Source organism: Leptidea sinapis, chromosome 34, assembly GCF_905404315.1.
Source record: "Leptidea sinapis chromosome 34, ilLepSina1.1, whole genome shotgun sequence".
NCBI classification, from domain to species: domain Eukaryota; kingdom Metazoa; phylum Arthropoda; class Insecta; order Lepidoptera; family Pieridae; genus Leptidea; species Leptidea sinapis.
Window position 1 is genome coordinate 3239810 of NC_066298.1, and position 18791 is coordinate 3258600.

The 18791-nt window shown below is 34.6% G+C and overlaps 1 protein-coding gene across 2 annotated transcripts; it reads right to left on the minus strand.

Moving 5' to 3' along the window:
* Window positions 1-718: 718 nt before the first annotated feature.
* On the minus strand, window positions 719-11581 carry LOC126974922 (tetratricopeptide repeat protein 27). Of its 2 annotated transcripts, XM_050822663.1 has the most exons (12): window positions 11281-11581; window positions 10825-11207; window positions 9187-9445; window positions 8702-8936; window positions 8027-8251; window positions 7638-7809; window positions 5675-5750; window positions 4275-4449; window positions 2941-3127; window positions 2388-2563; window positions 2002-2149; window positions 719-985 (listed from the first exon to the last, which is right to left on the minus strand). In XM_050822663.1, the coding sequence occupies exons 1-12, from the start codon at window positions 11342-11344 to the stop codon at window positions 719-721; spliced, it is 2367 nt and encodes a 788-aa protein (XP_050678620.1). In that variant the 5' UTR covers window positions 11345-11581. The 2 variants fall into 2 exon arrangements, with proteins under 2 accessions (XP_050678620.1, XP_050678621.1); XM_050822664.1 differs by lacking the exons at window positions 9187-9445; window positions 10825-11207; window positions 11281-11581 and having other exon boundaries at window positions 8027-8247; window positions 8702-8844.
* Between the last annotated feature and the right edge of the window lie 7210 nt (window positions 11582-18791).

Below are 18791 nucleotides of genomic sequence, written 5' to 3' on the forward strand. Positions count from 1 at the left end.
AGGAGTCTAAGAAATGTGGTAATGTCGCAAAATCCAGTTCCACAAAGATTCTATGAGCAGTGGCTATTGTCTCCCACCTGCTAATCTCTCCCGGACTCCCCCTATATACCCCTGATAAAAATGTCAGGTCATCCTTGTGGTGGGTGCTACTTGCGGTGGACGGACGATCCTGTCATCGAGAAAGGATTAAAATGCATTTATTTTCTCAAAATTGATTCCTTTGGAATTCTTTTTATGTTACTTCAAAAACTACCACTATTCGGAAACAAATGGCGCTCTGAGAGAGAAGAGAAGGCGCAAGAAAATCTCCCAGCATTCTTTTTTAAATAAAATATTGCATATTATACTGTCGTTATTATTATAAAATAATCATAATCAAGTCCCAGGCTGTCCCATCACCTTGATATTCAGCTGTGTTGTGTTCTGAGAAACCTTAGATCTAAAATACACTTATAAAATGTTCATATATTGTTAATATAATATTGTTAAAATGTTCTACTTTATTATAAACAATATGATCTATGAATAGATATGTGTTTTAATTATAGATGTCCCAATATTTCATCCACCATAAGTTGTAGGGTATAATCCATCACCATAATCCAGTAACTTAATCAAAAAAGTCATAAATTTCCAAGAACTTAATTCAACAGATTATATTAGAACACAGATTTCAAATAATTAAGAAAGGATTAACGAAACATCAAAAAAACACAAATTACATTACAGATTTCATATATTCAGTAGCTTGATTGAACTGTTCTTTCAACTGACCAAGTAGATCTTCAGTCTGTGGCCATTTTTGTTTCTCAGCGACCCTTATCGCGGCCTGGCTAGTGAGTCGAGCTGATGACAGCTGCTGGTTAGCTTGAAGTACTTCAGCGTCGACTGCATCCTGTCGAGCCTTAACGCTGTATTCCAAAAGCAATTGGGAGAGTTCTAAAACTTTCTGGCATGTTTCTGGATCATTTGACCAGCTGGTGTTCTAGAATAATAGATGTGTTTTTGAGTAATTTGATTTCAATAATATTTACTATAGGCCAAAGCTGGCCATGTTTCACTGTGGTGTACTGTTTCAAATTAACAAACTACTAATATAAATAGAAAAATTGAAGTAGGCGTTATTTTGCGGAAATCCATAATTATCCAAATGTTTTCAGTTTTATTGAGTGTTAATTGCGTCAATATTTGTGTTCAAACAATTCGACCCGTGTATCGCCTCTACACGAGGCATCCTCAGGAGATGTTGAATCGCCAAACTCTGGCACGAGCCAGGCGGAAATAGTTGGATAGAATAATTTTAGTAAATAAATTAATTTACAATTAATTTTACAACCTTACCCACTCTGTTACGGGTAAAGTTTTGGGTAAAAACAGAGTATATAGCAAGTGTTGGTGGCTTTGCTAGTATGTTGAGGGCGTGTCCCTAAATTATTAATATTTTAAATAAATTATTCCTATAAAACCCGTTTTAAGTGTCTACATCGCGAAATAAATAACTATGCTTAATTCCAAGTCAATCCAATCGGAATACCACTGAGTAAGTGACACATGGAGAGATCTTTTAAAATATATTTATAGGTTGGTAGTTTTTTCGTCAGTCAGTCAGAGGTTTACAAGAGGGAGGCTCCTTTGCACAGGATGCAGGCTAGATTATGGGTACCACAACGGCGCCTATTTGTACCGAAAAACAGTAATGTGTAAGCATTATTGTGTTTCAGCGTGAAGGGCGCCCTAGCTAGTGAAATTATTGGGCAAATGAGACTGAACATCTTGTCTCAAGGTGACGAGCGCAATTGTAGTGCCACTCAGAAATTTTGGGTTTAATAAGAATATATTTTAAAGAATTTCCTGAGGAAGAGCGGCAGAACATTGTAATGGGCAGGGCGTATCAATTACCATCAGCTGAACGCAGCTTATTTTCTGAAAAAAAAAAGAGGTATTCCGCTGTTATAAATTATATAGATTTATAACAGTGTTATTAATTTATGCAATATATACCTGTGTGTATCCCTTGTATGCCTTGAGGAGCCGTTGCGCTTTCAATAAATAAGTCGGACTGACGTCACAGTATAATTGCCATATTTCTGGATTATTGTGATGTACAGATGTGATTCGACCAAATAGTTCCAGAACTCTCTTTCTAAACCTGCAAAGAAAGATTGGTCATCAAAACTCATGGGTAGCGTGTATGGGTGCCGATTGTAGATTAAAATATTAGTGCAAAACTGAATGTTCCATATTGTGTTTTTAAATACATAATATATACAATCTAAATCAATTTATTTATTTAAATCTTCAAGGCAAATGCCTTTTATTGTAATTTTTGCTATGTATCATATTATACTGAATTTATTTAATTCATTGTAACATTAACGACTTCAAACCTGGCAGCACTGTCACCGTCGGCGTCCGCGTCGCCCTGTACGACCGCCTTTACGAGCATAGACAATAACGCCACGTCATCGTACTTGTGCTTCAAGTCTAGTAGTCTATGCACGCCACGGATGACGTCATCGAGGTGACCCGTGTCTATGCTTACTAATATCACATTCTCCCAAAGCTGAAACCATATTTAAAAAAAATGCCGAGTGTAAGTTGTAAAAAATTTAGAAAAATACAACTTCAAACATATCGGCTCAGGGGTTAATACGACTTTATACACACACAAATTAAAAATTATGAATAGTTTAAAAATTAGATTATAATGAAATTAAATACTTATTAATTTAGTGGATCGAACAGACACGTCCGATCGGTACGTGCTCCAGTGTCAGACTGCCCGCTCACTCCTACGGCCATGTCCGAGCTCGACTCGGTCTCCAACATATTATTAATATTATAATGAAAAAAACTAATTTACTAACTAAAATTATATTAACATTTTGAAGTTAAAAAGCAGTTATGTCTCCTGGAAATAACTTCTATAAAACAGCTGACCTTCCAGTTGTCGTAGTTGAAACGCAGTGCCTCCATGAGAGCGCGGTAGGCTCGAGGCCGGTCTCCCAGCTGCACGTACACCTTGGCCAGGTTGTTCCAAGCCTCGAAGGTGTTAGGCTGCAGATATGTATACCGCCGGTAGGCTGTGCCCGCCAACTCCCAACGCTCACAGCTCAGCGCTGCGAAACTGTAACGTGTGCTTCATTTTAAGAAAGAAAGAAAGAAAAATCATTTATTCTGCGTCTTAAACCTAGTATACAAGTAGACTTATTATTAATTTATATTAAATTGCAGAATTGGAGTAAACCTGATATACTGATTATAACCATAGGTGATATGATCAGCGCTGGTCTTCCGGATAACCCCAGGCGGTCTAGCGAATTGCATACTACATGCAGTTTATACATAAATAAAGGGATGCCATACTAAGATAATAGCAGATAAAACAGTAATAAAAACAAAACAAAATAATTACATAATATTTCGTAACTTAAGCTAATTCAACAAGTTAGTAATATAATTAAGTACTTACAAAAAAAAAGTAATAAAAATATAAGAAGTGAGCAGTAATTGCGTGATTGAGTGCAAATTTTGCTGATATTGGAGAATGTGGGCGGCGGTGATCACTTAACTCCAGAGTACAGGTGACCCGTACACTCGTTTGTCCTCCGTTTCCATAAAAAAAAATATTAAGAATCTCGTATTACATTCAATTTATTCAAAAATAATTAAAGTGCCTGAACCAGTTAATCTTATGTTCTAGGCGTAAAAAGTTGACATATAAACCAAATAACCAATAAAAGAAGACTAAATAAATTAAAAAGCTATAAATTAATCTACGATTATGAAAACAATGTGTTCAATTAATGTTAACCTAAAACAAATAAAATATAGACAATGTTAAATGGCGGGGCGGATAAATATTTTTTTTTAAATTAAGAATTAGAAAGAATAGATATAGAATTTAGAAATTAAGGGACGTGACGAGTAGGACGTTCTGTTGGTGGTATTTGATACGCCCTGCCGTTGGTTACACTACAATGGGGTGCCACTAAGGAATTTTGAAAAACTCAATATTTCGGAGCGGCAACACATGCAACAACTGCGCTCGTGTCACGTGTGTTATTGAAGTCGGTTAAAAAGTCAATTATAATTGAACGGCACTGATTCAATTTTCTTCATATAACACATACAATAAAATAAAATAGATAAAAATAATAATGGATTACCAAAAACCTACGTCGATATTTGTACATAACAAGATAGATCATCTTTTTAATTCTAGTATACTATACAATATCTTCTAGACTCAAAGTATGTTACTTCTTGCTCACCCCAATCTCAACCAAACACCTTCCTGGATTGAGTTAATCTCGACCGATTTCTCATAGTGAGGTATGCACTCCTCGTATCGCTTGTGATCGAACAGATAGTTGCCCCAGTGTCGCTGTGCACGGCTGCTCCTGTTCATCGAGAACTCCCAAGCCTTCTCATAGCACGATTCGTCATCTGCAATTAAAAATCAATAACATCATAAGCATATATAGAATACAATACTAGATTTATACCAATGGGAGTCTCCTTTGCACAGCTGGATTATGGGTACCACAACGGCGCCTATTTCTGTCGTGAAGCAGTAAGTAAGCATTACTGTGTTTCATTTGTGTGAAATTACTGAGCAAATGAGACTTGACATCTTATGTCTCAAGGTGACGAGCGCAGTTGTAGTGCCGCTCACAATTTGTGGGTATTTCAAGAATCCTGAGGTGTACTGCATTGTAATGGGCAGGGCGTATCAATTACCATCAGCTGAACGTCCTGCTCGTCTCGACCTTTATTTACATAAAAAAAAGAGTGAAATGGCATGAGTAATCCACATATATATTTTTTTTTATGAATGAAAGTTACGTGACCAGCAAAACGTAGACCTGATGGTTTAATACGCCCTGCCCATTACAATACAGTGCCGATTAGGATCTTAAAATTTCCAAAGATCGGATCGCAAAAATAATCATCAGACTTATTCATTAGACTAGTAATTCACTCACATTCAATTTTATGACTAGATTAGTCCAATAAAAATGCGATTTTGCCAAACTTACTTAAATAATTGAACATTATTGATTACACTATTGTTGGTTACACACCAACATATTATGTAGGTTAATAAGGTGAAACATCTAAGAATTTAATAGCTGACATATTTTAATTACAGCCCTTTTTTAATACTTCTCATTATTAACAACATTTCCTATAGAGCAAACCCTGAACTTGCGAAACGACAGCTGATTCCTACAAAGGGTTAATAACCATTATTAGTATATGGAATGGCAGAATCTTTTTTCGCGTTTTCGTTTCTTTGATACCTACTATGTTTAGTCTCATTTGGCCAATAAATTAATTTCACTATCTATGCGCCCGGCATCCTGTGCAAAGAAGCATTGGTATCTTCGACAATGCCTTAAATTGTTATCGGTTCTTGTTTCATGTGTATTGTTCAGATTGGTAAAATGGTATCGCACAATTATTATCTAGACGGGTCGTCAAGAAGATATATATTCCGATAAATAAACCTCAACATCGTCTGCTTACTAGTAAAACGTGTTAAATGCATATTTTGTCCAAAATAAATTCCAAATCTACCGCCAATCAAAAAAGTGATAGGATTATTTACAGAAAATTTATTAATCAAATTAATTATTTATTAAATAAAGGATTGTTTTGATTCTCTTACCGGTTGCGTCACCCAGAAGACAATACAGCTTTACACTGGGCTGTATGTCTATTTGTTGCTTGATAACTTCAGCCGCCTAATAAACAAAGAAATATATAATAATAAAAATAAATATAATTAATTGAAGGTGTATAACGCCGCTTGCAAAAGAGTCAATCGGGGAAAAAATGTAACGTAACGAAAAAGAGTTACGCACGTCAACTGCTGACCGCTTTTTTTTTATGAAAAAAATTGGTGAAAGTTTTTCCTGTCCTCTTGAAATTATTTGTTAGGTAAATGTCAGGCTAGCGAAACTCTCTAAGAATAAAGCGATTCACTCGATTGGATTGTATGAAACGTGCAGTCATTGACAGATGACGGCTATAATCTTGTAAAAATAGGAGATAGTCCAAATCCTCTTCGTTATAAGGAACTGTCCACTTTCAAACTTATCTGGATTATACTTCGTCGCCAATCGCCATTCAAATTCAAATATTTTAATTCAAAATAGGATGTGAAATCACTTATTGAAAGTCAAAAAAACTACCACCCATTCCAAAGTGAATGCCTCAGGCCTGAGAAGAATGGGCGCAACAAACTCAGCGGTTTTTTTTCATCAAAAATATGTTTTACAATTAAAGTAACATTTACAAAGTAACATTGCACAATTAAACTTATTATTTAATAGCCTGAGGGCGGTCGCTCCATTCCCAATCTGTGGTATCATTAAGAAAGTCATTTATGTTATAGTAACCTTTACCACACAAACGTTTTTTAACAATTCTTTTGAATAACGTAACACCTTTGTTTTGAACATTTTCTGGGATCTTGTTGTAAAAGCATATACATCGCCCCACAAAAGACTTACTAACTCGACTTAGCCGAGTAGTAGGCATCATCAGTTTATGTCTGTTCCTGGTGTTAAAATTATGGTTATGACAGTTTCTGGCAAATTCACTTATGTGCCTATGAACATACATACTGTAATTACTACTATTTCAAACTTATGTCAAATCACTGCACGTTTCATACTAAGCTAAACTTCAATTTTTTCACTAGCAGTCCCGCCTCTTATTACGTAGTATTTAAATCCTCTTTGGTATATGTGTATTACTCTTTGTGTATTAAATTAAACTAAAATTTATTGGTTGACGATGAAAAAATAAAAACAAAATACACAGATTAGGTACTAAGAACAACTTCTAACTAAGAAGTAGGTACTACTAACTAAGGTAGATAATATAGTTGAGTGGAAAATACATCTATTTCCAAAATTATTTTTTTTTAAATATCAATTTACAATCGAAGTTAGAAGAAATGGCGCGAGGAACTCTGTATCTGACGGCGGTACCAGACCCGCACACGTTTTTTCTATAATTCATATCATTATTAGTCTATTTTGAAATATATAAATGTATATCCCTAACCTTCTATGTTTGTATAGGACAAGAGCGACAAGCAAGGAATCTTTGCTGTCTTGCAAAATCAGAGGAATCACAGAAGCATTGAAACATTTCAGAGCCACTCTGAGCACGGCGTGGTATTTACGATATGTAGCCTGGTTAAAAGGTCGTCAAAGAATGTCCGTGCGACGTTGTATATACGTATACATTTAACTTATACAGATGACATTAAACATTCATTCAAATTAACACCTTATTTCATGGCAGTAATGTTCAAAATCTATTGGATATGTTCATTAGAAGTAGAATAAGTCGTGCGCGAGACGGCCACGAACACGAACATGCACATTTTGTTTTAGCAATTGAAAAGTAATTATTTAGCAAAATTATTAAAAACATTAACTTAGTTACCCAATTTTATTAATTTACATAATACACTGCTGGACAATGGCCTTCCCAAAAAAATAGCTATGACGATTGGTTCTGCTCTGCCCTCATCCAACCTACTCCGGTGATCTTGACCCGATATATATTTGATATTATATAGATTATTTTATATATATATATATTCCATAGCTCACCTTATGCCTCAACTGCAGCATGGTGTAACATACTACAATATCTTCCCAAAGCTGCAGTCTCTGGTACTCCTCCAGGGCAGCCTTCACGAGCCCCAGGCTTAAGTAGAGGTCGGCAAGCTGCTGCCGCCAGGTCCACGCCGGTGCCAACCCTGACGCCCACAGATAAGATAATCTGAAATATCCCGAAGGTTATTTGTAAAATTAGTATTTTTGGGTTTAAAACCTTATCAGATTCACAAACATATCAGTGAACATTAATATTATCCTACATATACATATTTGTTAAAAAAATGTTTTCAATAGTGAGGTAAAAACAGATGTATATTGACCACCCTGTGTATATGCTTATTGTAGCACAAAACATAAACTGTAGGCAATAGAGTTCTCACCGATTTTTAGGAGAAACTTCAGTTTTGTCATTAACAATTGTCTCACATTGCAACATAGCCCGTTCAACGGTCCTCTTATGGCTTGCTTCTAGTTTGCATCTAATCAATAAAGCAGCCACCCGCGTCGACCATGGACCATTCTTCTGACTCAGCACAGCTTCTATATAAGGCTGTAATTCCTCTTCCAGCAAATTATCTTTAGGTTGGGACTTTTGTAAATACTGTCTAAAATTACAACATTTTATTAGTGGGTTTTTAAATCTTTGTTTTACATATTATCATTTTAAAAAAGATCAATAAAAATAATATTATATACAAAATAATTTTATTATTATCTAAACCAAATTGGGTCTATCTTTATCCATACTACATAATATAATTTTTGTAAAAATAGAGAGTAGAACTTGTGCCCGAGTCTAACATCAATGTGAAATCAAGACAGAATGAATAGTTGTTTTTTCATCTAGAAAGGATGCAAGATTTTGAATTTATTGATGGCAAATAGCATCTTGTATTATGTCTAATATAATGCTGGGTAAAAATGTAAAAAATCTTTGTGTACTTCTACTGGCCAGTCCAACTTTGTGTTGGTAATAATTCTGTTAAAACAGTGGTTACCTAAGGGGAACTGACTGTAGTAATTATTCATAATATTAATATATCAAGTGAACTCACACAGTCAGTAGGCACAATGTCTGCTCCAAGCTTGGTAAGTCAGATTGAATTATCTTTTCATTGAAGTGTATCTTATTAAGTCGAACATCATCTTGCAACTCTACTTCTGGCGGTAGTACGGACATACCATGACTGTCTTCAGCTGAGGTTCGTGTAATGTCTTGATTTAGTTCACTTGTCAGCGCTAACTGTGGCAATGAGTTCTGTTGGAATTTTGTACGCTTTCCCAGTACACCTACAAATATTTCATAAAATTAGTTTAGTTGAAGTAGTATCTCATACAATTAAATTGCCATATATGTTGTAATTAGAAAATATAATATAAATAAAACTTATACATGAATTATCAAAATAACAATTTGTAGCTTATAATATTTTATCATTACTAATTCAACAAATTAAATAACAGTCATACTGCGGCACTCATATATTCATTTTATAGCCAAATGTATAAGGATTAGTTAAAACTAATAACTACTAGATACCTGTTAGCTCTAATTTTAATCCAGCTAATTCTTTAGCTTTTGCCAAATACTCATCTACTTTCTGTACTCTTCCATATAATAAGTAGGCTTGCCCAATTTCCAGATACAACAATATCCTTAAGCGAACATCATCTATTAATTGCGATTTATTTGATAACTTGACAATAATCATTTCTAGCTCGGTAAATAATGTGGCACTTGTGTCTTCCAATATTCTTTGGTGGATAACCTTACATCTAAAACTCCACCACAGATGAAGCTAGAATGCATAGAAGCATTTATTCACAACTTATAAATTAATATTGGTGTATATATATAAGAAACATGTTTACATTGCCACAGACTTTATTTTAACATTTTATAAGATCTCTCTAGTAATATGTGCACTAACCCGCTGTCTAAGACAAATAAAAAGCTGGGACAACTTCATGCTGTTTATTTTTAAGTAACATCCCTCACTTCTAGGATTAAATATACAAATTTAATGTGTACCACAATTCAAGGGCAATGCGGGATTCGAGCCCGCCCCCACAGATTCCATTCGAGCTCTCTTACCTCAGTTGGTACCCCAACCAGTGAACAGATTCACAAAAACTTTTGGTATGTCTTATTCAACTGTTAGGTTGTGGCTCCATCTAGTAGATAACCTTCTCAACCCCAATAATTATATATTAGAGAATTAACTCTTGAGCAAAACAATTTTTAAAAGTGTATGGTAGACTTTGCAGCAAGACTTGCTCAAAAGGCACAAACTTTACTTATAACAGAAGTAATGGCCAGACTAGGTACAATAATACTTAAATTAATTTGTTAGAATAAAAATTTCTCCATAATTTAGTTCAAAACCTTTAAGTTTAGTAATCTTTTTTAACATATACATTATAGGCTATAGTATAGCCTTACCCCCTTATTCATAATAGTCTGCTAACTTAAAGCATTGCTAATTCACACCCTGTCTTCTTCTATTGACCTAAGTCAGAATGAGAAAAAACACTCCTTAGCGGCTGTTTTAAGTTAGCGGACCATTATGAATAAGGGGGTTAGAATATACTAGCGTGTACACAACCTGATATCCCAATAATGTGTCAAAAATTTTGATATGTCAAAATTATTAGATGATGTGTGTGGTAGCTAGTTAGTTGTTTACTTGACATTGCATATGTTTATTGTTTATTAATATGCAAGTATAATGGGGATTCCTAGTACTCAAAAATACAACAAAACCTAGGTAAATTATTATTGCTGCAAATTATAATAATATATTTCACTGTATTCCTTAATTATGATCATTTCTGCTGCTTTAATAATTTTACTTAATACTGCTATGAGTAGCCTATTCTGCCACTGGTTTTAATTATCCATACATTTGATAAATCTATCCCCAAGCACAAAACCATACCAAACTATTAACAAAATTGTTGTATCTATAACTGTTTGTTAGTAATTTTCAGTGATATAAGACTAGCATTGAATGTAGTCATAATTCACATTGATTTTAATTGACATGAAAAATCAATATGTAATAATATTTAAATAAGATAAGAGAAAAATTTCCTTTCATTCATAACAAATTTTTATGCTGAGGCTATACCTAACATGAAATCTAGTACAAATTGTTAATTATTGAGTTAAACATACCAAGTTGTCCTCCACATGACACAGAGCAGCAAACAATTTATTTGAAACCAATAATAGTTCTGGATATTTGATGTTTGTACAAATTGGTTCTGAATCACACTGCAATAGCTCTAAGGTATCAATACTTTGTGGCCATTCTGTTCCTATATATTGTTGAAAATCAAAATCATTTGTACAACTGTTCCAGTTCTTTTCACAAAACATCAAGCAACAACTGATTGATACATGAAGTAAATCTTGCATTCCAGCCTCATCATTTTCATATAACTTTAAAACTTCATTGAGTTTATCAATATTAAAGCTGGTTTGTAGAACTTCTTTAAACAGACTTTTGTTTTTTATCTCCCAATCTTCAGACCATAAGGATGTTATTGTTTCTGAAACTTTAAAATGGTATGAAAAAAAACTGCTTAAATAAAAATCCGATAAAACTCATGAATGCCTACTAGAACTAACCTGATCCACATGATGGATTGTCGTAATTACACAAATATAACACTGTATCTCCGGTTGAATACATGGCGTGACAACAGAAACAAAAATAATTTTTATAACATAATATAGGCTAGTATATAGATTTTTGCACGATAGGCCTGTAGACTAGTGGCTACCTCCTAATAAAGAGTACACTACTAAATTACTAATATGTAGTAAAAATATAAACTATAATTATTAAATTAATTAGTTAGTAATTTCCAACCATAACAAAATAGCTCCACATTTACAAACCGAAAGTCGTAAGTCGTCTCCGTCTGTCGTAACTCGTAACCACGTGTTTTTGACGTTTATAGTTTATACCCAGAGAATATAATACGCACTAGTAACGGGTAGACAATAATTATTAGGAACTATAATTGTTGGGAAATGAATATTCTTTTCTTATTTATTATGTACACAGAAACTCTAATAGTGGGACCTTTTTCTTAGAGCACAAATTTTGCGGAACTATGATATAATCTAGCTTAGATTTTAGCCGATCTGAGAATATTTTGAAATCGTGTCCTCTAATGGATTGTCTCACTTCTGGTCTTTCAGTCACTTCTGCCTGCGCTACTGTTGCATAATTGTAAATGAAACAGTTCATACACTTGCGAATGAAGGTGTAGCATGTGGTGATAAAATTATCTATAAAAATGTATAAGTACACAATATGTCATTGCTACTTTTCATAGTTTAAAGCTCTTTGGGTAGCCTGGGTAGAAAGTAGCCGAAAGAAAAATATTATTTGTTCAGGCGTCTAAAAACGAGCACGGCGGTACTTCAAAACGCGTCAATATTTTTCTAACATTACCTGTCTCCTCTGCGGCAGATACCACTAACGAGGGGATTAAGCATGACTTCTGTTTGGTTTATATTGTAACTTAATAATTTTGGATTTTAAACATAACTTAATTTCTTGTTTGTGGAAATTTATACAAACAACATTTTGTTTCTATTACGTAACGTCCAAAATCTAATTTAAGTACCTACTATTAAAAGGGGTTTAGGAAATGAGACCTTGACCGCATTAAATGTTAGACGTAGTTCAGTTAAGGATCAAGTTACTAAATTTAAGAATTATTTAGAAAGATTATCTACGTTAAAAATATTTACTGCTGCACAAAGAGCAGAACTTACACTTAAACTAAGCAAATTCGAAACTTTATCTACAAAATTTGACGACCTTCAAAGTCAAATAGAAAATTTTAATTCAGGTCAGTTAGAGAACTTGATGAGCGTGAGAACATTGAAGGAGAATTTATTAGCAATATTGTAACAGCCCAGGAATTATTATTATTAATTTATATATTAATATGGATGTTTGTTTCCGAGTCATGGATGTTTAAATGTATTTATGTATGTTTATATGAATATTTGTATGTTTAAGTAAGTATATTGTATTAAATATATCGTTGTCTTGTAACCCATAACACAGGCTATATATATATCATAGAGGTCTTACTCATTGAAGAAGAAATTCGTCTGGAGAGTTGTCTGCCGAACATAATAATTTCGTGTTCGCTCGGTCCGATGGTTTGCACATCGAATTTGGTCCGCTCCGTACCAAATCCGCGAGTCTGTACGCTCGGACCGGACAAACGCACGGGAGTCACGTTTGAAACATTCTGGAGGTAGTACGTGCGTCAGCGCATGTTCGCACTATGGCGGAGATTTCCTTGTCGATGTTTTGGCATTGTATAAAGACTTTCCGTGCTTGTGGGATACATCACATGAATTGTATTGCAACAGAGATGCTCGTAATCAAGCTCTACAGATTCTTCGGGATTGTCATTCAAGGTTTGATAGAAGTATCACTGTAAATGATGTGAAAAAGAAAATAGAGAATATGAGAGCCGCGTACAGACGAGAGAGGAAAAAGGTTAGTTAAAATCAGTCTTTCATTTTAGTATTTTTCATTTATTATTTATATTATGACAGTATTTACAAAAATTAAGATTTGTGTTTTTTTAATTGCAGGTAGAGAAGAGTAAATCTAGTGGTGCCGGGACAGAAGATCATACACACCATCCTTGTGGTATTATCAATATTTTACGTTTTTACACGAAAAACAGAATCCAGCGGTACAAGGAGTAGACAATTATGACGACTGTGACAGCGGCAGCGAGAAAATTTTAAGTTTTTAAATATTCAACACATTTATCATCCTTTCTTGAAAATCAACACGACCTTCGCCATTAAAGTGATCAGTAAATATTTGCCGAACTTGTCTCCCAACTTCTGTGCGCTCCCTTTCACTACGAAGACCGGTGGAGATATCATTTTGTCGCCAATACAAGATGTCGAACAACACACCTTCCGACCAGGAGGGTCGATCTTCAAAATAAACACAATTTCTAGTAATATAGGGGCGACTCTTTTTTCTTAGAAAGTTGTACAGGGCACACGAAGCCATTACGATTTTTTGCACATTGTTTACGCTAATCGTAATTGGCTTTTTGAATACTCTAAATCGTTCAGCTAAAATACCAAATGCATTTTCGACAATTCGTCTGGCCCGAGAAAGCCTGTAAATGAAAATTCTCCTGTCATGTGTCAAATTTCTCTGTGGGTATGGCTTTAAAAGATGTTCACTCATCGCAAAAGCACTGTCTCCAACAAAACAATACGGAGCCATGGTATTCGATCTTGAAAAATTTGATAATGGTGGTATATGCAGCTCATTGGATAGTAGTTTATCATAAAATTGTGTATGTTTAAGTGCTCCACCGTCGGAAATACTACCATTTATGCCTGCATGTACGTACAAGAATTCATAATTTGCATTGACAATTGCAATCAAAACTATACTGAAAGATCCCTTGTAATTATAATACAAAGATCCACTATGGGCCGGTTTCTCAATAATAATGTGTTTACCATCAATAGCACCCAAACAATGATCAAATTGCCATTTTTGTTCAAATAATCTCACTGTATCCAACCATTCATCTTCTGTTGCAGGAACCTGAAAAAAAAAAAAAAAACAAGAAACTCAAACAAACGACAAGCAAATGAAATCCTTCTAAAACAATTGTACAAGTGCTTGATGCGACAAAAACTTTACTAAATGATTCTGGTGAAGAAAGTTCAGCTGATACTTTTGGACGTTCTGTTAGCTCTCAACTAAAAGAGATCCCAAATACATTGCAGCGCTGTTTAGCAGAGAAATTAATAGGGGAAATTTTATTTTATGCCAAATGTAATTAATTTAGATTTACGTCCAGGTCAGTCTCAAACAGGTTTTCCACGTTCATCTTCTCTGTACCCATCTTCACATTCGATGATTCAGCCATACTTCACACAATCACTTACACAATCACGTCGGGACGTAGTCCAATATACACATTCATTCTCACACTCGCTGTCACCTCTACAACAAGATCAGTCTCTAAACTCACATTGGCAGTCACCTCGCCACCAAATCCAATCTCCAAACTCAAACTCAAACTCGCCGTCACCTCTCTACCAAGTTCAAGCTGCACACTCATACTCACAGTCACCTCTTCACCAAGTTCAGTCTCCAAACTCACACTCGCAGTCACCTCTTCACCAAGTTCAGTCTCCAAACTCACACTCGCAGTCACCTCTTCACCAAGTTCAGTCTCCAAACTCACACTCGCAGTCACCTCTTCACCAAGCTCAAACTCCACACTCGCAATCACGCTCGCGGTCATCTCAGAATCAGTCCCTTGATTTTAATTTAGATTTGACTACGCATTAGTCAATTGATACTACTGATAATTATGTGGTAAGAGGCGAATGTAAAGATCTCAAAGATTTTTTGATTTTTAAGAAACCGCTTTAGTAATAACTAATATGTTTTTAATAAAGATAAATATTTTATAATTTTTTTTTTATTCAACCTCTTTAACGAAAATTGTAAGTTGATGTGTACCTTACATACCTTAATGTAATCTTTAAGTACGTTGTAGATTGCATCGCAAGTTTATGGTATTATTTCGGAGAGTAATTGTGACGATATACCAGTACTGAATTTCAGCTCTCTAAATTCTCTTCCTGATGCAAGATATTTTAACGTTGCAATAAGTCGCTCTTCAGCAGTAACAGCTTTCCTCATCACAGTATCAGTTTTCGTGATTAGAGGTTTAACCAAATTTAAGAGTTCCTCAAAGGTTTCGTGATCTAGTCGCAAGTATATACGGAAGTCTTCGCAATTGAGCGATTTGATTAACTTCATGTGACTAAATTCATCACGGTTTTTTAAATATGTTTTTGCCCACTCCTTTCTTTTTTTTCGTGATATTTGTGGCGGCATTACTGTTGCCGCAACAATCGCAATTTTAGCGCGCTTGGATAACGTCGGAGGCATGACGTCTGAACTGTGTACACGCCACGCGGTTACTGCGAAATCCGGCCGTGTGTTGTGAGTAGCGGATTTGGTACGCCACACCAATCCGCTATCCGGCCCGCACCAAGTTCGATCGTCTATTAATACTATTATATTAAATAATGGTGAATGCACTAATTTGCTCATAGTCTACTGCTGATACTCTGCTCTATCTCATATAACAGGTTATGGGCCCAGAAACGGGAATAAAAGAGAAAAATGAGTAATCACGTGCACATAGAACAATTGAAAAGAGAAAACTTTGATACATGGACGATCCATGCAAAAGCTGTACTATTAAAATTGGCCTTTGAAGCTATGTTTCAAATAAAATTAAGAGACCAACGCGAGAAGGTGATGCATTGAATGACTATAAGTTAAAAGATGAGTTAGCATTAGCCGAGCTATTTCTCATAATATCACCGGGCGAATTAAAACAAGTTAAAAATTGTCAAACAAGTAAAGATGTCTGGGATACGCTAGAAAGCATATATTATAGCAAAGGTCCTGCAAGAAAAGCAAGCCTATTAAAAGAGTTGATATTGAAGAAGAAGAAAGATGGTGATAATATTGTCAATCACTTGAATAAATTTATGGATATCGTCGATAAACTAGCAGATATGGACATACCAATTAATAAAGATCTTCTTAGTATTATGACGCTTTACAGCTTACCTCAATCTTTTGAAAATTTTAGAATTGCAATAGAATCCAGAGATGATCTACCAGATCCAGACAACTTGAAAATAAAGATAATTGAAGAAGCTGAGGCAAGAAAAAATATAGCTAGTACAAGTGAACAAAACTCTGAACAAGAGGCGCTGTATAGTAGACAACGTGGCAAAAATAAAAACTTTATTGTTAATTGTTTTAAATGCAAGAAGAAAGGACACAAAGCTCATGAATGCTGGTCAAAAGTGGACCGTGTTAATAAAAATAATGTAAGTCTATGTTGCTTAGAAGAAACATGCCTAAATACGTCTGATAATAAAGAAAAAATTAAGAAATGGTGTCTTGACAGCGGATGTACGTCACATATGAGTCATGAATTGAAAAGATTCATTAATATGGACAAAGCTGATATCAAAACGTTAAGGTTAGCATCAGAAAACTGTCTTGCACAAATCGAAGGACGAGGTCCAGCAAAACTTTACACCTATAAAACACCAAATCTGAAACTAACTGAAGCCTTGTACGTACCATCGCTGACTACAAATCTAATGTCAGTTGGAAAAATAACAGACAAAGGTGGAACAGTCTTATTTAAACAAAAAAATGCTACCGTGATGCGAAACAATAAAATTCTGTTAAAAGCAGAGAGACATTCAGACGGTTTGTACTACGTTAAAGAAAACATAGAAGAGAAAGCTGCTTACTGCGAAGCAAGCAAATGCAGCAATGGCATAGAAAGTTAGTACATCTAAATGAAGGACAAATGAGATTAGCACTTGATAAGAAAATTATGGAAGGCTTAGAATTCAATAAAAGTGACACAGTTAAAGACTGTGAAGTCTGTGCTAAAGGCAAAGCAACAAAACTACCGTTTAATACACCTAAAATTGAGCAACGTGCAAATGAAAGATTAGAAATTGTGCATACTGATGTATGTGGTCCCATGAGGCAGCCATCGAAAGGGAGTTCCAAATACTTCATCACATTTACAGATGATTATTCAAGATATACAAGAGTATATACAATGAAAACTAAGGGTGAAACTCCATCAAAATTTAAGGAATTCAAGAATGAGGCTGAAAGATTTACCAAAAAGAAGGTAGTATGTTTACAAAGTGACAATGGGACAGAATATATTAACAATAATTTTGACAAATATTTGAAGGAGAATGGCATCAAAAGGAGACTTTCCGCACCATACACGCCAGAACAGAATGGCTTAGCAGAAAGAAAAAATAGGACATTGCTTGATAAAGCTAGATGTATGTTGATAGACGCCAATATGAAAGAAGTCTTTTGGGCTGAAGCTATTAATACAGCTAACTACTTAGCAAACCGTAGTCCTTGCACAAGTATTGATAACGCGACTCCATTTGAAAATTGGGTAAAGAGAGTTCCGTCTGTAAGACATTTTCACATATTCGGAACTAAGGCGTTTGTACGTAAAAAAGGAAAGAAAAATTGAAAATTTGAAGCCAGAGCGACACCTGGAATTTTTGTAGGATATTCGGAAAATCACAAGGCATACCGAATTTTCAACCCAAAAACAGACCAGGTAATGATTAGCAGAGATGTCAAAATACTGGACAAAATGTTTTATGAAAACGAGATCATAAGAGAACAAAAACAAGATGTAGTTAATAAAAAAGAAATAGAAATTATATTTTCTCCTGAAAAAGAAAATGTAGAAGATAATAAAGATTTGAAAGAACATGAAATTGATGAATCTGAACAGGAATTGAACAATGATGAAATATTTGTTGACGCAAATACAGAAACAGGTGAAATAGATCCGACTAGTTCTACTGATAAAAGACAGAGAAAACCACCAGCATGGCATCAAGATTATGAGATGGATGCTGAACAATCATTCCTCTGTGAAATAGACGAGAACATAGATGAATGGGAAGATGCAATAATAAGCGAGATTGAATCTCATCTTAAAAATAATACTATGAAAATTGAACACAGGAACGCAAGCAAAAATTTGGTTGATAGTAAAATGATTTTAAAATATAAATATAATGCAATGGGAGAAATAGATAGACGAAAAGCACGACTTGTGGCGCGTGGGTTTAATCAGAAAGAAGGAATTGATTACACTGAAACATTTGCACCTGTTGCAAAAATGAGTACTCTTAGAATACTTATCCCAACTAGACGTGTGTACTGCATTTTTAAACGGCGATATAGATGAACAAATTTATATGAAGAAGCCGAAAAATCTGGATAAATATTTAAAATACATAATTACACATGGAAAAGACAAAGAGTTGATTAAAAAAGCAAAAGAAATGCTTTTAGATATAAATAGATATAAAAATAATGGGATATGTCAACTAAACAAAGCCATATATGGTTTGAAACAAGCAGGAAGACAATGGTTCTTAAAGTTACATGAGAAATTGTTGGAAATCGGATTTAAGAATTCTTCAGCGGATCCTTTCTTGTATATATTAGAAAAAGG